The sequence below is a fragment of the Amblyomma americanum genome, chromosome 2, assembly GCF_052857255.1.
Source record: "Amblyomma americanum isolate KBUSLIRL-KWMA chromosome 2, ASM5285725v1, whole genome shotgun sequence".
NCBI classification, from domain to species: domain Eukaryota; kingdom Metazoa; phylum Arthropoda; class Arachnida; order Ixodida; family Ixodidae; genus Amblyomma; species Amblyomma americanum.
This window is the reverse complement of record NC_135498.1, coordinates 12,945,760-12,969,390: the sequence shown is the minus strand read 5'-3', so window position 1 is coordinate 12,969,390 and position 23,631 is coordinate 12,945,760. Positions and strand designations below refer to the sequence as shown.

Below are 23,631 nucleotides of genomic sequence, written 5' to 3'. Positions count from 1 at the left end.
TATCCATATTGCTAATGACATTGCCCTGCTTGTGTCTTAATGCATACATCTGGTTTTTTACCTATGCCTAGTTCACTCTTCACTGTTTTTAGGCTACTTCCGTTCTTTATAGGATGCTCGATTCTCTCCGTATTAAACTTCCTTATGTCGGCTACCTTGCGCTTATTTATTAACTTTGATAGCTCCGTTAGTTCTATTCTATCGGTAGTGTTAGATGCCTTCATGTTTTGGCGCTTCTTAATTAGATCTCTCGTCACCTGAGATAGCTTCCCGGTATCTTTTCGAACTGTCCTAGCGCCTACTTCTACTGCGCACTCCTTAATTATTAATGTCAGGTTATCGTGCATTGAATGAACATCAAGATAATCTTCCTCAGTTAAAGCCGAAAATCTGTTTTGCAGCGCTATCCTTAACTCCTGTGCTTTCCCTCTTGCGGCCAACTCGTTAATGGTCTTCTTCTTCGCTAGCTTCTTCCGTTCCCTCTTCAAGTCTAAACTAATTCTAGACCTTACCATTCTATGGTCGCTGCAACACACCCTTCCGAGGACGGCCACATCCTGAATGATGCCAGGTTTAGCGCATAGTATGAAGTCGATTTCATTTTTAATCTCACCATTGGGGCTCTTCCAGGTCCACTTTCTGTTTTCTCGTTTGCGGAAGAAGGTATTCATGATCCGTAAATTATTTCTATCCGCGAATTCGACTAATAACTCTCCCCTGCAATTTCTAGAGCCTATCCCATAGTCACCTACCGCGTGGTCGTCCGCCTGCTTCTTGCCCACCTTCGCATTGAAGTCGCCCATCAGTACAGTGTACTGAGATTCTACTTTATTCATTGCTGATTCTATGTCCTCATAGAAGCTTTCAACGGTCTGGTCATCATGGCTGGATGTGGGTGCGTAGGCCTGCACCACTTTCAGCTTGTACCTCCTATTCAGCCTAATTACTATAGCTGCTACCCTCTCGTTAATACTGTAGAACTCCTCTACGTTGCCAGCTATATCCTTATTAATGAGGAAACCCACACCTAGTTCTCGTCTATCCTCTAACCCGCGATAGCACAGTATGTGTCCGTCCTTTAGTGCTGTATACGCCTCACCTGTCCTCCTAACTTCGCTAAGCCCTATCACATCCCATTTAATTCCCGCTAGTTCCTCAAACAGCACTGCTAGGCTAGCCTCACTTGTTAAAGTTCTAGCGTTAAACGTTGCCAGGTTCAGATTCCAATGGCGGCCTGTCCGGAGCCAGAGATTCTTAGCACCCTCCGCTGCGTCACAGGTCTGACCGCCGCCGTGGTCAGTTGCTCTGCAGCCGCTGGGTACTGAGGGCCGAGGGTTAATTGGTTTGATCATAGAAGGTTGTGGCCAAGTACTACACCAGGGTGGCCAAATCCTGCTCTGGTGAGAGAGTGCGTTGTCGGTTCTGGTCACCGAGATAAGGCCGCACTCCAGGCCTGGTTATGCAATTCCATCGACACGCGGTTTTTTTTTTTAAACCCGGTGGAGAATTGCGCGGCACCAGGATTTGAACCCCGGTCCTCTTGCACGCGAGGCGGATGTTCTACCTCTACGCCATCGCTGCATTTTTTCTACGCCATCGCTGCATTTACTTGATAATTACTTGATAACCGAACTCTAATCCACCTTTAAGGTTTCCACTGATTCCATTGAAGAAAGTGTTGTTGCGGCTGTGTATAGTATATCTGAAGCCTGGAAAAAAAATGCTGCTAAGAGAGGTTGGCGCTTAGGAGGAAGCATATTCATTGGTGATGGGGGGTGTGATAACTAGATTTGCATGCATCCTGGCATCAATATATACCGAGACTTATTCAGTTTTAGTTTCATTATGCATGAAAAGTTTTACTTCCCAGAGTTGTGCATTAATTTCGACCACTGGAGGCTAACGTGCACGGACAGGGAAAAGCACACAGGCGTTTTATGCGATACCATATAGAAGCCTCGTTGGAGCAATCACTCGGCAACCGCCGTCCGGCCTCACATCGGCCGCCTGCCAACCGTAGCAGGTTGTGTACGGGAAGAGTAATCTGGGTCTATCAAGCCCCCCCCCCCCCCCCTAAAAAAAATAAACAGCCGCGAGCGGGATTCAAACGCAGGGCGGCGCGAACAAACAGCTACGCCTGTCGCTCACCAATCATCGGAGCAGCCATTCACCACACGTGTTAAACTGGAAGCCTCTCGCGTAATGCTTTGTAAATCGTCGTCTTCATCAACTTTCATCAACTTCCAAACGCTATTTGCAAAAAGGGCGTTGTGATGCTTCATCTGACGTGCATGGAAAGGAACGGAAAGGTGGGAGGTCTTAACCACCGCCGCATGGTCGTATCAATTTCAATCACCGGAGTATAACGTGTGCTGACATCGGAAAGCACATAGGCGTTTTATGCGATAACACACAAGCCTCATGCTGAACTCTGTACTCATGTTTCGCCTTTTTTCTAGCAATATCGTACGCTGCCGGCTTCCGACACGCAGTCAACGCTAAATCAATGCGCAGGTGGCGCAGCAGATATAACAAAAAAAAAATCGATTTTAGTCTACAAAACGACATGCTGAGGCCGAAGCGAACAAATTAATTGGGCCGCATTTGTACACTGGTGGCTTCGAACAGGACTGCTTCGTTGCGCCGTAGTCACTGCGTCAAGATGTCCCCGTACCTTTGACCGTCGAACGCCCTCACCTGCTTCCTTGGGAAATGCGTGTTTCTCCTCCATCGTAGGCAATGCTGGTAGCTGAGGAACGGCAGGAACAGTCAAGAGTGGCGTAGTCCAATCAGTGGTGGCTGGGCAGGATGCCAGAATCGAGTAACGCTGCCGAGAATCTGAGCGCACGTGCTACCCCGCGCCCTGCCTTGCACTTCCTCTTCGGCGAACCATGAGTCAGCGAGCGGTGCTCGTCTTTGCCCAAATGCTCAAGTGCTGCTGAATGCTACGAAATTCCCCAGTAAAGTGCTTTTTATATCGTGAGTGTTTGAATATTTGCACGACCATTTTCTTGTAGTCGAAGAACTATTTTCTTTAGCAAACCAGCAGTGGTTAGGCAGAACAAAAAAAAAGTGAATGTCAGTTGAAATAATTACCTTATTCAATTACTTGTCTAACTGACAAAACTTCCGCCCCGTATTGTGAGTCCACCCTTCCTGCATTATTGACCCCTGTCTGATTCTTGGCAGATCAGTGGAATATACCGGATGTGAGACGATATCTTTTTGAAGCAAACAAAAGACATTTGCGGCACAACGGAGACATACGAGGGGAATAGTCAAACGGGGAACACGGCGAACGCTTCTCTGCTCTAGCTTCTCAGCACCATGCAGCGAGAGAAGACGCTCATTATCTGCTCCTGTGTTCAGTCTGTCTGCATTTATCTTTATCTTTCGTTTTTTTATCTTCCCACCATAATTTTGTCTTTATTACCTAGCCCGTAGTACTTGGTGGAGCGACTCGGATTTTTTTATTTTTATAGTCCAATTATAATTTATATCTTCATTACCTAGCCCGTTGTACCCAGTGGCACGGGCAGGGACTCTTTCTTATTTTTTTAGTTCCCAAATAATTTGTCTTCGTTACCTACGCCTGTCTTCAAGTTCTTCCTTTTGAAAAGTGTGCATTGTTCACGATAAAGGCAGGAAGGCCTTTGCTTGGAGCACCCTCTATATACTGCATACCAACCTGCTGACAATCAGGAACCAGCTCGTGTTATCTGAGGCGTTGGCGGATCGTATTTGTACTGCAGACAACGGCGCTACCTTTGACTTAATTTTTTATTTTCTGTTCCATGTAAGAGTAATAAAGTAGTACGTGCAAGAGCTTAGACAATTGCCTGGAGAGTTTCTAAGAAGAGAGCTCTGGCAAGAACGAGGTGCCACATGTTCAAAACTAGCGACGCCAGCAAGAGGTTAGCGGAGAAGCCGGCGCATGCGACACATTTTTGTTACAATGGTTGCAGGTACGCACGTCTGCATGAATAAGTATTGATCGAGTTGTTGTAAATCGATCCGGTCATCGATATTTATTGGGCGACATGGTTATCTATGCGGCACGCATGGAGTGTGCGGCTTCCATATGTAAACTACCAGATGCATGGCATACATGAAACGCGCATGGTGCATGGCGACTTTAGGGGCAGGCCGTGCTTGAGTTTTTGCCCCGACGAGAGAGTTGGCGCAAAAAGGCATGCAGTTTCCGCATCCTGTCGGAGCCCCTCATGTGCGACGTGCTGGGTCGCGCGCACTTGCCGCGCCAGTCATCGCATTCCGCGTCGAACAGTGCGACGCTCAGTTCGAGATGCCGGTGGGTCTTCTCCAGGGAACATATCTGCGTCGTTTGGAGAGGAGAAGAGAGACACGATATGAATAGGCAGATGGGCAAGTTGCTAACGAATCACAATGTAGGAACAGCGCACAAAAACGAGACCTCTTTCCTGCCCGTCACTTTCGTAGCGATAGCGACATTACGGTAGCATTTCCAGCCTTCAGCGTGGCGGCGCCGGCACACTGTCACGTGGTTGGTCACGTGGTGTGGAGCAGCTGTCGGCGCAGCCGTCCCATGACTGATCACGTGGTTCGTCACGCGACCAACCACGTGGTGTGGAGCAGCTGCTGCCGGCGGCGCGGCGCGGCGGCGAAACCGAGCTGCCACAGCTGTGCGCATGCGCCGTGTCAAGTGGGACGAAGATGAAAAAAGAACGCCCAGGGAAACGAAGCGGCGAAAGACTGACTTTGCAATTCAACTCAGCAAGTTCCACTCGGCCAGCTGCAGCTATCGCGTCACTCCAGGTTTAACCAGAGCTAAACCACCGCCAATTTTTTTCGCTGCTGCTTAGTAACGAAAAGAAAATGAGTAACGAGCCTATAGAACGGAGAAAGAAGGGTAACTTTAAATGGCGCCTTGAACTGAATACCTTGGGGTGGGGGGGGGGGGGGGGGGGGGACATAGTCAATTGCTTGCTTCTGAGTTCACATGTGGCTAGGGTTAAAACTTCGTTCAAGGTTGCAGCATGTGATGGGATAAGGTCGTCGTGAGAGTTCAGTGGCTATTGTGTTAATCTATTAAGCAGTATTAAGGTCTTGGGTTCGAATCCTTCCTGTGGCGGTCGCATTTTGGTAGAATCCAAGTGAGAAAACACCCGTGTACTAAGATCTCGGTCCAATTTAAAAACCGAAGGTGCTCAAAATTAATCCTGAGATCTTCAGTATGGTGGGCAAAATAGGCGTTCTCTCTGAACTAGCAGGCAAAAATTCGTATGCTATTATAATCTGATAGTATTCATATCATGAGCATCAGTGAGGCATGAAGAGCTGTGGAACTGTAGTTGTTAGTGCCGCGGGAGTGAAAAATGCTAAAAGTTTTTTCTTTTCAGATTGTTGCTTGCAGTGGCCGACCACGTCATTTGGCAGCATGAAGCATCATTGCGCTTTTCACTCTTCACAGTTCGACCAAACGCAGGTGCTCTCTGGGCTGTGTTGCGCATGCGCAGTAAGCTGTCTGGGTAAAATCCTCCATTTGGAGCGCTGCTGTCAATGCCCCAACACAACTAAATGTACGGCTGCACCGTAAAGGATAAATTTGAAAAGGTGCGAAGCGTGAGCTTGCCTTCCATCGCATCGTATCCGCGGTGTCGTACGTGGCCACGACGTCCGGTTTACGCCACGAGTAGGCCGTGTGCTGGATCTTGTCGATGGCCTGGTTCGCGTAGAAGTCCGGCCTTTCACTGCACAGCTGCCGAATGTAAGCGCAAAAAGATGCTGTCTTTTATTTATTTAGTTTACAATATTATTCGTTGGTAAAGGGCGTTACAGGATGGAGGGCAGAAAGGATTCGTACACTGTTTCATAACAAAATGTGAAGTTTCCTGGATAAAAAAAGCGCTACAAAGAAAACAATAACGTCACGAGTACTCAATACAAGATATATAAAATGCATCTTGTAGATACTCTTTGTATCTTAAAAATATAATACTGTACCGAATTCGGGCATCACAGCTGGTCAGCAGTTTAGTTGTGCAGTAAATCTGAGTAAAAACGAGTGGGTGTATGCGTTAATGTATGACTGTACAGAGCAGTGACTATAATCGCGCCTTCATCGTAAATTATTTGATTCTGTTTATACTAGATAATGTGTCGAGCCAAAGGTAAAGAAGTTAAGGAATGATTAAAAGAAGCTTCAGTCTGCCTGGTATCCGGCGATATACTAAAGAAGGCAACTGCAGTGAATTAAGCATTTCTTTGACCGAATCCTCGCGTGAATGTTTTTAGATGGGCATGGCTTCTATGCGTTGCACTTTCTCTATCGTTTGAATCCGCCCGAATAGAAAAGTGTCCCATATAAAACTAGGCATACTGTAACGAGGGTCTCACGTATGTGATGAGTGAATTTTTGAGGTAAGAACTACAGCTCTTTTTCTGCCGTTGACCAAATCTGATTAATGTGGGCACTTGAACAGAAGAAAACGCCACGGAGGTCCAGTGGATATGCTCCTCGACTGCTGACCCGAAACACGCAGGTTCGATCCCGGCCGCGACGGTCGCATTTCGATTGAGGAGGAATGCAATAGAGTTCCGTGTGCTGTGCGGTGTTAGTGTGCGTTTAGAAACCCCACATAGTCAAAATCATCCGGAATCCTCCACTACGGCCTCCCTCGTAGCCAGAGTCGCTTTGGGACGTTAACCCTATCATCATCATCATCATCATCATCAACATCGTCGTCATCGTCGTCGTCATCACCACCATCATCCTGACTACGCCCACTGCAGAGCAAAAGTCTCTCCAATTCCAACTGAAGTAACAAGCGATTTCTATTGGAGAGAGTTATTTGACAAGCATTGACCTGCCACCGTGGGGAGCATTGGCTTTGGCTTTCAGCTGCTGGGCCCAACGTAACGGGATCGAATCCCGACTTTGACGGCCCAGTAGTCCTTGAACGCTCTTGTTCTGCGCGATGTGAGAACAGGTTGAAAAACCACTGCGGCATAAAATAATTTGGAGCCCGCTACCACGGTGTCTCTCATCCCATTCTCAGGTAAATGCCCCCAAGTAGACGGGCGTTGTACATTTCGCACGCAGATTCACTATATAAACCTCAAATGGCGGCAGGTGAATAATTGTCTAAAGCGCACTTGTAGAGAATACGTGAGCTTGAATAACTCGGCAGCCTTGCGTGGATGTCACTTCCCGCTCTCCACGCAGCTTTACTCACGGCCGACGATGTGATCGCTGTCGTCTTCCTCTTGGCGTCCCTGCTGCATTCGGCGCCGATGTGCAGCGCCTTCTGTGGCCGGTAGCGGTGCGTGCAAAGGGTGAACGAGACAGCCAGGGTTGTGTTTCTGGCCCAGCTGAACTTCCTCGCATAGGACACCGCATCTGCCTGCAGGAAAGGGAAACCCAACGGAGCACCACGGCGTGGCGACTTTTAAACGAGTCACTTGCGTGCTTGTTTTTGCTTTTCCTCATGGCGGCAAGGACGATGTCTAGTAATGTGCGAGGATGATAATTAGCATCACAAGCGACAACGTTTGTTTTGGGAACAAAATATAAATCCTAGATATATGTACCCCAAGGGTCCTAGCCGTTTAGTACAAATTAAATTGCGAAAGTTAGACCGCGCATAGTAAGAAATTACAAAGTCCAAAATATGCACAATGTGATAGTGCGAAGGCAAACGTATTAAGAAAGCAAAACAGACAGAGAGTTGCCACAGGTACAATGCTGTATGCTGCAGGATGTAAGGTATTGTCCTGATGGAAATGGGTGTTAAAATTTATTTTCTAATTTCCCCATTTGACTGCTAAACCTTCTAACGACTTTCTTCCCAGATATTTCTTTCTTATGCATTCATATGCATCATGTACCATGAAAAAGAAACGCTTTCTCAAATCAATCTAGCCCCACTCGAAAATTTTACAATAACAGTTCGCTTCAAGCAGCCGTGATTTTTAGTTTCTGAAGCAGAGATTCTCATAGTTACAAAAATTGAAGTACGTCGTTGAATCTATTATGCCTGATTGTTTTGTCTGCTATCGCATTATTAAAGGCAGCACAGCTATCCCTCATCAATAAGCAAAATAGGCAAATTAAAATAAGGTTAGAATGCTCGTACTGAAATTCAATTCATCCGTTAGAGATAACCTGAAAACCTTGCAGTCTCTATGAAAACTACCCAGAATCAAGACTCGGCTGCTATTAAGCACCCGACTGTGAGCTGTTTAGCAGCGTACAAAAAAAAGCACGATCACGTAAGAAAAGCTTGCTTTTATTATAACCGAAGTGAGACTTTAAAAAAACATGAAAACAGCTTCCTTTATTTATGAACGATGTGAGCCTATTTTGTTAGTACACTAAAGAGAACCACCGTATCATCCATCGAAAGCACTGAACATTGTCTGATAAGGACATTAAATTTCTTTTTCGGCATCACAGTCGAGAGTGCAGCCTAAACGGCATTAAGGCCGGCAGCCTCACCATTCCCATGAAATGCTTGCTGTTCTTAATCTTGTACGGTGCAGGGCCATTGACCTTGCATCCGCGGCGTCGACGCTTCACTGTCGCTGATGTGTGTGCGAAATATGAAAGCGCTGACCACAAACGACCTGTTCATTGGCAAAAGAGGGCACCATTTATACACTCTCTCTTCGATGGGGTTATTAGCAACACCACTCACATACCGTAAGTTGGCACCAGAAGTGAGGCATGTACTCTTAAAGTCCTTAGTACAGGCCCTTACAAAAATTATAAAGTCTATAAACTTTCTATACACACTCCCTAGAGAGAGCAGTCTATAGGCAATACAAATGCTATAGACAGTCTATTGATTTATGGCCATACATTTTTAGGAGACTTTTGTCTATAGACAGTATATAGACTATGAATAGGCAAAAATATCTATAGGGAGGCAAAAGAGCCTAAAAGTTATAAAGTCAACAGACTGCCTATAGAACATTTGTGTAAGGGGGGCGGTGTCAGCAATTTCAACTCGAAGAGGACCAAAAATCCCTTCACATTATGCAGAGTTCATTCTTAAAGGTGCACTAATCAGGAATCTGAGCTCGTCTTTTTACCGCGGGAACTCGGTCTACACGTTCCCAGCATTGTTAGAAACTTCTAATTATTGTACTGTGCGGCCGATTTCCGTAATTTAAATCGGAATAAACGTCCCGGCTCCCGCCTTTTTTCGAACTCAACGCTGAAGGTAGGAGGAGTCAACCAACGCGTGGAGTTCCATTCCATTGGCGGCTTCGCTTCCGCTTTTATTTTGCTTTTTAGGTTGCTGTGAATAAATATAGCTTCAGTCGCAGAGAACATATCTGCAAATTAGGCCCACGGAAATAAAAATACGCATGGACTCTGATTTACGTACCACTCCGCCCAAGGCAGAGCGGCAGGCCGCCACGGGACTGGCTTAAAGGCACTCCGTGCGTTGGTTGACTCCTCCTACCTTCAGCGTTGGGTTAAAAAAAAAAAAGCGCGAGAGCCCGGACGTTTAATCCGATTTAAATTAGGGAAATCGGCAACACATGACAATAAGAATGCTCGCAACGTGTAAATCGAGTTCCCGAGGTAAAAAGAAGAATTCAGATTCCACTTTGGTGCACCTTTAAGATGGACTTTTTTATACACTTGGTTTTTACTGGACCAGGGCGTGAATGAGGAAAAGTGGGCACTTTGAATTAAGCGAGTCAGGGCAAGTGAGAGTGCATTGTTTGCCTGCTTAAGTTATTAAAACTCGCAAATTATGACTGCAACGTGCCCAAGCATTCCGTACCGTGCGTGCTCTTCGAGGGTTTTGAAGAGCTGGCCGTTGGTTGTCAAGAGCGAACGGACCCCCAAAACGACGTATGCCGCTCTATGGTGTTTCGAGGCAACTTCTGATTCCTGACGGATATTGTTCTGTGTATGTCTAAATTCCTAAGGTGGCGGAAAAAGTAGACGTAAGCAAGATAAGAAATCAAATGAGTAAGTGCGGGGAGAATGTCCGACTATTGCTCAGACATCAACTATAAGAATTTAATGTAAAGACCTGTGCACGTTAAGGAATCCAACGGGGGTTTAATTAATCCGGAGTCTTCCACTAAGGTGTCTATCATAATCCGAGTGCAGTTTTGGGATGCTAAATCCTACATACCACACAACATACGCGAGCATTAATATCGTGTGCATGCGGCTACTACAGATCTTAGCTTAAGGTCATGCCCCCAAAAGAGGAAGCTTGAAACACCTGCAGGCGTATAATTTTCTCGATCTTCGCACCTATTGTAGATACCCGAATACCACTGCCTTGTTAGCTAAACAACTCTGAAACTGTTTTTTTTTTTTTAGTCTTATTCAAAAATTATGCTTTCATCCTGTAAGAAGCCTCGATGTCAGAGCTAAGTGACGAACAGCGTTAGTAGGGTCTGCATAGCAAAATCTGAGACTTATTAAAGGTTATGAAACTTACCTTGAGCAGGGCGAAGACTCGTCCGGCTGCGTCGGAGGCCGTGGTGCCATTTTTCCCGACGTGCAGGTCTAGCACCCCGTAGTGGTAAATGTTGTTTTTCATCCAGTAGTTTTTCATCCTCTGCAGGGCACTCTTTCGTTTCAGGTCGTTCATAACTTGAGAAACTTTTCTGCAACACGCACAGTAACAAAGCCCGGCAAGAAACGTAGCGGCGTCGAGATGAATTCAAGCATTATACGTATATTATTTATCGATACCTCATAATCAAGTATTCGCAGCGCGTAAGGTTACGGTGCCATGCATCGATTTATTTCGCGCCCAAGGAATCCAAAGCCTCAAAAGGAAACTTAATGCATTTAATGGTGCCCCACATTGTAACCAACCCAAACTCTAGTAGCTCTGCAAAACACATCTGTCAGTTGCATATATCAGTTTGACTGCTGTATTTACACAGGGTTTTAAGCCCAATCCATTCTCCGATCTTCTGTGAAATCTCGAGAATTGACTTCATTTGCTGAACGATTCATCCTGTATATAGCATGGAGAAATCAAATTTAGTTTGTAAAAGTGACGTCACCGGCCTATATTCATGTCAGCATACGCTCGTGCAATCAAAGTATACGCAGATATATACAACAAAATACAGATATCATTTGGCTTCCAAGTGCTAAAATGCATTCAATACCATAGTTTTAAAAATCTCGTCACAAAGTTGTAACTGCAGTTCGATTCAAGTCGAAGCCACCACATGACATCTACGATCGACAAACTGAGCTCGCAGATCGGCGTATGCACTACCAGCCTTCGCAAGGTAATTTCCAGTGAATTCGTTCCCTTCACTATTCCCTTCACTAACACCCCTTAACCTTCCCTTACAGTATCAATGGTGAAGCATTAACTCAAGTAACCGATGTCAAATACCTAGGAATTCATCTTAAACAAGGCCTAAACTGGACAGCGCACATTGACAACGTTTGCAATAAGGCCACGGGGAACCTCTGGTTATTGCGAAGAAAACTTCATGATGCCGCTGTAGAGGTAAAGCTACTAGCTTACAAGATGGCGGTGCTTCCAGTGCTGACTTACGCTAGTCATGTTTGGGAGCCGTATACTAAACAAAACATATCAAAATGTGAACGGGTACAAAACAAAGCTCTAAGATTTATTTTCAACTCGTACTCGAGAACCCAATCAGTGTCTCAACTTAGAAACAGGGCCAGGCTGATAACTGTGAAGCATAAACTGCAGCTTAACAGGCTGATATTCTTTTTTCATGAGCTGACAGGTAGCTATAAGCTCTATCTAGACCGATACAACAAACAACTGAATACTTCTGGCAGCAGAACAAAACATTCCAAACATATCACACCTCTTGATTTTAGAACAGATTCTTTCAAATACTCTTTTCTGGTTCGCACTATTGACGAACGAAACAAATTACCAAAAGAAGTAGTTCAATGTTCGGATTTAAAGGCTTTTGAAAACGCCCTCACGAAGTATTTGTGACTGGTTTGACTGGTGTGTTTTTGACCCATATCACATGTCATTTTGTCTCAATCCGTCCTTTAATGTTTTTTTTTATTTGTATTTTTCCTAGGCGGTGATCTGCTAATGTATTGCATCTATATTTTGATTATTTCACCAACTATTGTCTTGGCAGCTGCTGACAGTATGAATAAATAAAAAAAATTGGTTCTCCCTACCAGGTTGAGATACCTTCCTCCAGGTGTGGCCACCCGAACGCCAATCTGCCTCTCAACGCATGCTTCGTGTGAATGAATGACGCCCGTGATATCAGGCCCGGAAAACACTGCGTAATAAGCGTTTGCAGCTGGGGGATACGCATCGCAAAAAAATATCTATCAAGACGCCACCCCCAGAAAGTTTGCAATACGGCCGGTGGTGGAGATTCCTGTGTTCTATTTTTATCTTTTCTAGCTTATGAAAGCTGCACTTCCAGTGAAACTATAGCGTTTTTCATAAGGACGCGATAATTTATCGATGCAGGCCAACTTCAATTCATCCCCAGCGTCTCTTTAAAGCTCCTCTATAACCCCATTAAAACAGCGACGTTAAGTTTCTTCCTGGCTTTGTCTTTCTCGGTGGCCTCCGCATGTCGCAGAGACCGACATTGCATCCTCGCATACCCGAGTGGCACGTGGATGCCGTAGGTGGTGGTGACCGACTTGGCGGCCGCCTCCAGCACCTCCTGCGTGATCCTGTGGCCGTCGTCCAGGAGAGTGTCGCCGCCCTTGGGCAGTGCGTAGAAGGGCACGAAGACCACGTCGCAGAGGCCGTCCAGCCTCGTCACGCCGTACTCCTGGACCCGACCGCCCAGCACGCACACCAGAGACCGGCCGGGGAGCAGCTTCGGGCCGTCGACGCGCACCCTGTCACCCTGGGGAGCTGCTGCAAAGCCATGCAGTCTTGGTCAGAATTTGCCAGGCCAGAGCGCAGGTAAGCGTGGCTGGAGTCGCCAAGCACCATGGGGAACGTCAGAGAGCATTCACTGGACTCTGTAGACATACTAGACCGAATGCTATGGTGACTTCAAATCGCAGAGTTGGAGCACTTCTGGAGCAACGTTTCCTGCTCTTTTCGGAGCAACTGTATTCCAAACGCAGATCTGAGGCACGGATCGCGTCTTCCAATCGTAGACAGGGAGCGGTTGCCGAGCCGAGATTGCTCCGTGGAGCAGTCGGGACTGCTCCGCCGAAATCGGCGGATCCGGCCGGAAGTTTGTGTGACGTTCTTTTTCAGCGGCGCTAGCGGCGCCCTACGTGCTCTGGCCTGCATGCTCTGGCCAGAGCTAGTGTACTCCAATCGCAATTTCTGGTCACGCGCTCTGCGCCGGATTCAGGCGCTCTGTCACAGAGCGTGCAGACCGCTCTGGGCCTACGATTGGAATTCACCATTAGACCATCCTTACAAAAACTTCTTTAGGCAGTCTATATAGACTGTCTATAGACCCCTGTCCAAAAAGTCTATAGACCCTTTATAGATAACTCATAGAAAACATTCTATAGGCAATACAACCCCTATAGAAAGTCTATAGATAATGTATAGATTTATGCCCATACATTTACAGTAAAATTTTGTCTATAGTCTATAGACTGTGAATAGACGAAGATAAATATCTCTAGGAAGGCAATAGAGTCTATAAGAAGCCTACACACTGTCTATAGACCAGTTTTCTAAGGGAAGTCTTCGTGCCGCGCTCAGACCTCAAGACTATGGGAGTGCCACGAGCACCCCACTAATACGGGTTAACTGTAGCCCTGGCTTTGAAACTCCCAAGAAAAATTGGAGAGTACACTCCAGCTCCATCTTAAGGGTGTGACGTGATAGCGTTAATGGGTTAATGACTATATATGCGTAATTGGCCATTCTCGACTTTACGTTCATGGATCCCTGGGAGCCTTCATATCACTCCCGGCGCAGTAGTGCAGCGGCTAAGCATGCGCCACTGCCCTGAGATGGCAGGTGCATGCTGCCACCGGTGGGGCCTATAAGACCCACATTGCTCTTCCAGAGAAACCCCTTGCGACCAGTCATTATCTTAAATGCCACTGCCACGGTGGTCACATTGCTCACAATCCGGTGGGCAGCTTGTGATGACACCACAATGTCACGTGGGTGGCCCACCCAGGTCCGTGGATTTTTCGCTCACAACGCCAACGCCGACGACGCCAGATTTTCTGCACAGCGGGAGCCTTAAGCTTTCGCATTAACAAATCACGAGGACATCTTAGCCAAGCCTTTAAAGGCGTGGCGCGACAACATTAGTGGCTCCCTTCAGCAGTTTCTCTTCACATACAGTCAATATCCTCTGTTCTTAATTTGTGCCTTTATCTCAACTACCACAACAGTTTTCACATTCTTGTCGGTAGCTCTTCCACACAGCAGTATACACAGATAATGTTACTCTAAACCGTATATCACTAATTAGAACGTCTTTAGGTAACTCCACTAATTTATCACAATATTAAGTTACAAATTAAGCCTCATCACACGCACATCACAAGTACGTGATGGAAATTTGCGACAATGTGTGTGCGTGTCCTTCGCCCAAGTCTTTCTGTGTGTTTTATCCATGATTGTGTACTTAGCATTTCTTAGCACTAAGCACCCAGAAGCCTTAGCCTGGAAGATTTAACAGCCTTGGCATTATAGAAATGGATTACACACTGGAAAAAGTTAAGTTATATGAATAATATGAATATCGCGCTTTGTTCACTTATAAGCAGAGAGATCCATCCACGCCACGTTTCAAGAGGAGAGGAATGAATCAAAGAGTGACAGTTTTTGCCGTTGGTGTCTTCGAGCAGGCGACAGCCAATGCAGTGTATGGTGGCTGGTTCGCTGCGACAAAAAATTCTTTTGAGCTTCAAGAAAACATCTAGGCTTTCGTGAATACTACGTTGGACCTGCCCACTGACAGGAACTTGTCGGCTCAGTTCTTTCGTGCCGACACGCACGAACACACGCGCAGTGTTTGTCTTGTAGACACACAATCCCACACGCTCACATGGCGCATTCGTTTGCTTGCTGGTCTGAATTAGTAACTCTACCGCTGGATTTTCCACGTTTCAAGCGATAAATGATTTGTTTTTCCCTCTAGTGCCTAACCACCAGTTACCAGGGAGATGCGCGACCCTGCGACCTTGGTGCCTCCGATGCGCACTTCAAGCTCAAAAGCTTCCAAAGAGAAGGCGTCCAACTGGCGCATAGCCTTGTGCAGCTGCGCAAAGTAGGCGTTGTGAAGCAACTTTCCTAGAAGCTTGCCGAGAAACCTACCTCGCGTCTTCGTGGCTGCTGCCTCCCGGGTTGCTTCTACGGGCTCCTCCTCCGCTCGTACGGCGATGCTTGGCACACCGTTCTCCGTGACGATCACCGCCACCTCGGGCTCGGCTGTGAATTCCAAGCTGGGCGCGTTTCCCACGTTCGCTGCGGTGTCGCAGCCAACGAGAGTTTGTAGTTGCTGCTATGTACTACATGACGCGTGTACTACATGCCAAGGGGCGCCGGTGCTGAACAGAGCGACTGTTTGACCGCGTCATTAATACCCCGAATTTCTTTTAAAATAATGGCATTCTATTCCTTTCAAACTTTCGTACGACTTTATTAGTATGTGCTGCTAGGAACATTGGTTTCAGGCCTATAATCTGCACATGGCCACAGCGGAGCTAATAACACGGATAATGAAGATAACGGGAGGAGCGCTACTAACAACTCGCCTTATTACTATGTGACTGATGACTAACAAAGTATGACGTAACTAGACGATTCGTGTGACCGAAAACGAGTGTTTAGAAACCCACAGTGAAAGAATGCTTTTCGTAAGCCGAATTTATCATAAAAAATAAAAATATGTAAAAAACAGGTGCGAGTTTTGATACTTAGAAACATGGTCCGCGTGCAATTTTATGATAAAGCTTGCTATTTCACCACACAAGATTTGCCCCTCAAGTAATGTTTTTCTCTTTCTTTAGCCTTGCGTTGTTTTCTCTTAACTGGATCGCTCAAGGCGTCCGCTCTGACGCTCTCGAAATGGCAGAGTATTTATTCAGGAACGCCAAGTAAAAAAATGCGCAGACAAGGTAGCGCAGCCAGGGGCCGCATGCTGTCATTGTGTGTGTGGCGGCTGTAAAAAGTCTGTCACTATCGTCACACCAAGTTTTTTTTTCTGTTAACGCCCACTGTTAACGCCCAACCTTCGTCCATGTAACTGCTTGCTTGCTAAAAATCCCAGCAGAGCGGCTGGAAAAGCAAGGAGGACAAGCTCCAAGGATTCTTAAAAACCCCCGTGTAGAATGGTAGTCGGCATTCATGTGAACGTTGCTAAAAGGGACGCTGAGCACTGACACCGTGTAACCCACAGGAGCCCTGAGCATGAGCAATGAGCTAAGCCAATTGTGGGTCCATTTACGACCTGTGCCACTCTGCAGGCTTCAAAATGCGTCTGCTGTCGGGCTGTATAGCGCTTGTGTTACAATAGCGTGAGTGCGTTTACCGCTGACGAACATGAACAGGTTGGACCCGAAGAGAAACAGCAGCAGCAGGCCGGCGATGGTGAAGAACAGCGGCGGTGTGCAGCTGGTGGGGAAAAGGAACGACCTATGAATGCACTGTGAGTGCAGACAGTGGCACGCCTGAAGAAACGGTAGCGTGAGGTTTTGAGAACATATGTCTCCGACAGTAGAGACTACCAGTACGTGTATAGGATTATTTTTAAGGCCACACAAAGCTCAAAAGGCGACAACGCTGAAGAATGTGCCGTGTTGTCTCATTTCAACTCTATATACTATTGACTTTAGACTGTCTATAGACAGTCTGCAGACTTCTTATAGACTTTATTGCATTCCTATATACAATTCTTTTTGTCTATTCATAGTCCAAGCAGTCTATAGCTATAGAAATAAGTCTGCTAAACATGTATGGCCATAAATCTATAGATTGTCTATAAGCTGTCTATAGGATTTGTATTGCCTATGCGCTGTTCTCTAGGCTGTTCCAATAGAGAGTGTATAGACTTTATAGACAGCAGTCTACGGCCTGCTTATAGACGTTCTAAAGAAAGTTTTGTAAAAAAATTGCGTTCTTTGACAGGCTTTACTGACTTTTTTACCTGGAGTATACTTTGTTCTTTAGTTAGAATTTTAAAAACAATTCGACTGAAGTTCCAATTACTAGTTTGAACCTCTGTAGAACGACATTATGGGCGCAGTTACAGAAATTATACGGCCAATATCAGTCAGACGGCGCCGCAACGAAAAACTCGGTGACCAGGAGCATGTGGAGAGTATCCGAAATGGTGTCAAATAGATCTCTTCTTTGGCCAACATTTTTGGCATAGCGGAGGCAAACAGAGAACGGAATTAGTTCATTGGAAGCTGCTCTGCGAAAGATCGCCATAGCGCACCGTATATAGGATTTTCCTCCCACTAAAAGCAGCAGGTAAGCGATGCATGACGTTACAAAATATGTAAGAGATGGACAAATTCTATCAGTAACTGAAGTACGCCAGAAACTCTCCGGGTTTTCAGTAAGGTTTCTTTTCCAGGCTCTAAAGAAGTCGAATAAACTCCTTCAGTAAAGGGGGCCACTCGAAATATCGCAGTTTACTTCATCAATTCTTTGGATTCGATACCGCGCTCCATATATACCGCTGACCAGAAAATTCGCACAACTTGATGGTTGTGCGAACGATTTTTGCAGATAGATGATTGGAGAAAGTTCAGTGACCCAGCGTGTTTCGGAAGCCCTTAGTGCGATAAACGAAAGGAAATACGTTCACAAAACAGCAGTGAGTCGTCAAAAGCACCTACAGTGCTGATTTTTCAAAAAGCGTGAATCGTCACAAATCGTGTGTCAGATAATACACTCAAATCCACATTTTTCCTCATTCCACTCAAATTAGATGTAACCGTTCGATTGAATTCAATTTTTCTGACGCTAAAATATCCCCATGCAATCCATCTTAGTAGTTTTGCAGAATTCCTTTGCTTCTCCTGAGCACGTATGCATGTTATGCACTAGGCCACTTCATAATTTTTTTCATGCTCGTCTGCGAAAGCTACCGAGGCAACAAAATTATTAAGTTCTGTGTACTTACAATGTGGCCACTGTACAAAGGTAAGAGAGCGTGGTACAAGGCATGACTGTATTACAGTAAAATGCGTTAGTACTCGCAAAGCCATAAAAAGTTACGTGTCTGGCAACACTGCACAACGCAAACAAATATGGCAGTTCTATCCTAACCAGCTACACGACGGTACTTTCGCTTGCTGCCGTGCTTCAATTTCTAAGTTGTGATGTGAATTCGGGGCTCTTTGTCAAAGGTTGGCGGGACAGATCAGCTAACCATCTCATCCAAATCGGATTTAACCATCACGTCAATGACCAGCCGAAAGCGTCATCGTTGCCAACACACGTCCTGAATGCAGTGCCACGCCAAATCTCCCTCAAGATAAAATTTTCTTCAGAGAGTCCGACGGTGAGGGAGACCGGCGCACATGCGCTACTGGCCTTTCTGAAAAATGCAAACACCTGTTGTGAAGAACTCAGCACGAAAACTACTACTACTACTACTACTACTACTACTACTACTATAGGCGAAGGGCAGAAGGTGGTTTATGGTTTATGCTTTACGGTTCGTCAGGGTTTAACGTCCCATAGCTACTCAGGCTATGAGGGAGGAGGGACAGAAGAAAAGACAGAGAAGGCATTCACCAATTGGCCTAGTGGCATGCTTTCTTGAACTGCAAACACCTGTGTGCAGCACTTTTTCACTGCTACGGGCAGTTCGCTTTGCGGCGTTGGCCAAAGAGACTCCGCAGTGATTAAGTTCACTTTCGACTTTTCCCAACCGCTCGATTCGTAAAACGCTGCTTTTCTCTGCAGTCGGCTACAGCTGCTTCATTAAGCAAAATGAAAGGATAGCATAGGAGAAAGTCGGCGCTCCACACTGAATTTCGTGTAACAAGTGGTCCTCATATACTGTTGTTTAAAATCTCAGTGCCATGCACGATACAGAAAAAAAATTACAGAGGGGAAAGTGTTTTTTGCATTCGTACTTATTCACACTGACCAATGCATCTTAGCAAACGAATTCGCCATTCTTTCCGATCCCCCACGGTTGCGTCTTGTGTGAGTCCAGTGAACTCGAGAAGGGCAGGCAGCATCGGGACATGATGCGTGGACAGTTTACAACTTCCTCTTTCACGTTGTAAACAAGAGCGGATTTAAAAGGAAGTAAATGAGGGTGATTCTGGCGCAGGCCGTTAGGTGCTAGATATTAACCTGGAGTAGTGAGTAGCCTTGTATTTTCAAGTAATCTTCTTACCCTTGAATGGAGTGACGATTGAGGACGTCCCAGGGCCATCGTCTTGACGAAAATTGAGAAATAAAATTAAGCAGGTTAGAATGCTCGCCATATAAGCGAGCGACATAGCAGCAAGTGTCGTATGCGATAGCTTGGCACCGCAAAACGCACAGCTTTGTTCAAAATTCTTCTGGCCGCAAGCTCGAAAACTTCGCAGAAGTGGGGAAAATAGTCTGTCTCCTTGTCCGGAGATTCTGAACTTCGGGTGGACAGCAACTACTCGGTTCAATCGCGAGCTCTGTGGCTTGAATGCTTTTGAACAACGCTGTACATGATTGATGAGAGTTCGAATAGAGCAGTATCAAAAGAAAGGATTCAGCGTTAGCTTTACTTTTTATTTTTGTACGGTGTTTTCTAACACGTCTAACTACATACCAGCGAACGGTACCCTTGATTTGCTCTAGTAATCTTATTTTTGTTGGTAATTTTGTTGTTTTAATTTCTTTTTAATGTTATGTTATGCTCTCATATTTTAAGCCGTTTCACGCTCACCCAGGTATGTATATACCATTCTCAACCATAAATTACGTGGCCGCGGTACCGAAAATGCCTTGAAGAAATTTTTAGATGGAGTGCATAAAAGGGCTACTTTAGCAAAACGAGGTGACTGCCTAAAAAGATAATAACGACAAGACGAAGAATAAGCGAATATATTAGCTAATTAACCGCAAACACAACGCCAATATGCCTCCACGTATGATAGCTTTCTCAGGTAATGTTAACTGCCCACCTTCGCCTGTAGTGTCCGAGGCTGAAGGGTCAAGCATGGCGGTGCGGTCGCTATCAGAAGAATCTGCGGGGAAATACATGCCATGTGGCTTTCAAACGCGGTTAGGTATACGTGTGTGAGTGACGTGTTTGGGGGAGAACGAGGCCAACAAATTCAGTATTAAGAAGACACGCCTTGAACGCAAAGGAAACATGCAACCGTAGCTGTGCCCCGTCGGACGTTCAGATACCGTACATTACAACAGCAGGGCTGTCTCCACTCCTACATATATAAGGCCGGGTAATGACTGGCCGCCGCCCGTCTCGCTACCCACTAACAATGGCCTCACAGACGATAACCAATCAAATCACGAAATACTCTCATTAGCGCGTTCTCGCCCCAGCCCACGCGGATCTAGCTCCACGACGCCACCCGGTTATAACACCCTCAATTTTTCTCTAGCTCTCAAGCTGATCGCGGTGCCACCCGTAAGCGTGCCGCCACGCAGTCGCTCTTTACTGTGCAACTGTAGATTGCTGGCCCGAAAGCTCTGACACTTTGACGACCGCTTTCACTTGTGGTGCAAACAAGGTTACTTTGATTATGTTCTGCATATGTGGCCACTGTCCAACCCATGAATTATGGGCAGCTGCATGACTAAGGCAGTGAAGAGCGCCGTCAACGGACGAAACCACGTTGTTCCAAACTCCACGTAGAATGTCTCTCCCGCAACTACAGCACTGTCGTCATATACGTTCGCAGATTTATGAACTGCATCTTTTCCTTTAGAGAAGAAGCTGTTCACACCGGCCACGCCGGTGGGCACCCCCCTGGTTAAGAACGGTACTTCTTTGCAAGAACTGCTCATAAACAGCCCCAGGAGCCGAAAACTATCGCCTTTAGCTGTCTCGGCTCATAATAATAATAATAATAATAATAATAATAATAATAATAATAATAATAATAATAATAATAATAATAATATTAATAATAATAATAATAATAATAATAATAATAATAATAATAATAATAATAATAATAATAATTGGTTTTTGTGCAAAGGAAATGGAACAGTTTCTGTCTCATATATCGTTGGACAGCTGAACCGCGCCGTAATGGAAGGGATAAAGGAGGGCGTGAAAGAAGAAAGAGGTGCCGTAGTGGAGGGCTCCGGATTAATTTCGACCACGGGGGGATCTCTAACGTGCACTGACATCGCACAGCACACGGGCGCCTTAGCGTTTTTCCTCCATAAAAACGCAGCCCCGCAGTCTGGTTCGAACCCGGAAACTCCGGATCAGTATTCGAGCGCCCTAACCACTGAGCCTCCGCGGCGGGTCTGTCTCGGCTCATCTGTAGTCCTTCTCCGGTACAGAACTGTTCCGGTCAATGGCGAGTTTAGGCGAACTTGCTAAACTTACCCATGGCGAGCTCTCCGAAACCAGGGAAGAAGGGCTAGAGAGCAGACTTTTTCCTCGTCGTGTTTTTCGTTGGCAAACTGAGCAAGCGTCAGGTGCACGTGCAGACTTGCCAGGCCTTCGTCCTTGTTACCGCTCAAACCCTCTGTATATTCGGTATCTGAGGGAATGAGTTTGTGAATGCAATGAACGTAATACATACATATTATATATTTCAACAAAAAGAAAGCCTTTTTGGCACGGTCAGTTATGGTACAGACGTAGACCAACGTTTGAAACAGTTTCTCGACGTTTCGACCATAGAACGGCAGAATGTTGGCGTGGCGACATTCTGACACCATTGTACGACTCATTCAGAAACAAATGTATTACATATCAGTTTACAAGGCGACCGTGGGAGAAGTGCGGCACATTCCAATGTTGTTGAGTGCGGAAAAGAAAAACTTGGACGACGCTTAACTTACGCTTAACAGTACAATGCGACAGCATTATAGATACCAGGATCTATACTAGAGCCGGAGGCCTCCCTCTCTGCTACTCCCTTCTTTCATATATTCATAGATCGCGGGAAATCCACATACCACTAATGGCGCAGCGGTTAAGTGGTGCGTTACCACGGTGGCTGTTTCAAACACAGCCACCGGTGGAGATTGTGAAACACGGGGTGCCCTTTCCAAGCTCATGTAAATCTCATTTTTGCGCATGTATTTCTTCGGGAGGCTGCCTATCTCTCGCCCAATGAGCCGATGCGCAGTCTCAGGATGGGCAGGTGTTAACTGCATTGAATTTATTTGAATTAATCTCATCGTCCCCTGCTTTTTTGCGACACTCAAGAACGGGACCTCTAATGCTATGCAATAAAATAATTTCAGGAAAAATGTCTGCTGACTATTGTGGAGCCCGAACAACCAAAAATGGCGCCTCATGCATAAAGCGAAATGATGCAAGTAGTTATAAGCCATGTCCTCATACAGGTGCTGTAGGCGCGCAAGGTAAAATATGGGGTCCTTACACTAGACTGCGGGCGCCTGGTGCTTCAGGGAAGCGCAGATTTCTTCCCTCCAACGAGAACGGAAGACGCCGCGACGCCCACAGATCAAATGGCCGAATACTACAAGAACATCAGGCAAAGTCCCTCAACACTATCCCTCTCTCGAGACGGCAGAAACATGCATTCTCCGCAACCTTCATACTGACATTCCTCTAATGCTCTGCAACATTAGATGACGATTCAGCGCACTGTGTCAACTGTCCTAGATCACGGCAGAAAAAAACGCATTATTCACCGATGCAACGCTGCCGTCACTGCCCCCTATTCACCAACCTTCCCTAGAGTCTCCCTAAAAAGAGCGTTCCCTCACCCTCCCTAAAGAAACAGAAAGGAGTAAAAAGGGGGTAAGCTGTCCTCTAGCGCATTCCCTTTTATAAAGGGTAGTGCGCTAGAAGACAGCTTACCCCCTTTCTACTGCTACATCGCCGTATTGTTTAGAGTGTAGGTTTGATTCAGACACAGCCAGTGTGCCTTAGCGGAACGATTTTTTTCACAGACTCTAGTAAACTGGCCGTTAATGCACTGAAGGAGCCATTAGGCAATTTCGCCTGAAACTCTCCCACTCACCTCCGAGCCTCCACTCAAACTGACCTCGACAACCCAGCAGCAGACCCGGTACCCCTGAGCTACTCAGACATTCTAAACTATCACAGGGGAACGCGACTCAAATATCCGCCACCCCATAACAGCCTACACCAACAAGATGCAGTAGGCTGGAGGCTGCTGCAAACGGGGACTTTCCCTAATCTAAATACCTGAAGTAAAATCTACCCCACGCAATACAGCAGCAAATGTCCGTGGTGTGGAGAAAAACCCACGTTAATGCACATAACGTGGGTGTGTCAGAAAAACAAGGATCTAGCTGCAATAAACAAAAACTCGAGTGCGGAACAGTGGGAGGGGATGCTCTCTAGCGAGGACCCGGCCGTCCAGCGCGGATTGGTGCGGAGAGCCTACCTGGCGGCATACCTCAGTGGAGCCCTGGACCAGGGGCCCCAACCCTGTTAAGACGGGCTGCAATAACTCATCGGAAGATGAAGACAGCCCGCGACCGCTAATAACACATTTTAATATCAAATATAAAGTTTTTCCTCCTCCTCCTCCTAGTGCACAGGATG

General features: G+C 46.2%; 1 protein-coding gene across 1 annotated transcript in view; it reads left to right on the top strand.

Moving 5' to 3' along the window:
- Positions 1 to 12,564: 12,564 nt before the first annotated feature.
- LOC144119538 (uncharacterized) overlaps positions 12,565 to 23,631 on the top strand; it is a 45,421-nt gene continuing 34,354 nt past the window's right edge. The window contains exon 1 of the mRNA XM_077652123.1: positions 12,565 to 12,908. Within this exon, the coding sequence (XP_077508249.1) occupies positions 12,565 to 12,908 (344 nt within the window). The remainder of the gene's footprint in view (positions 12,909 to 23,631) is intronic.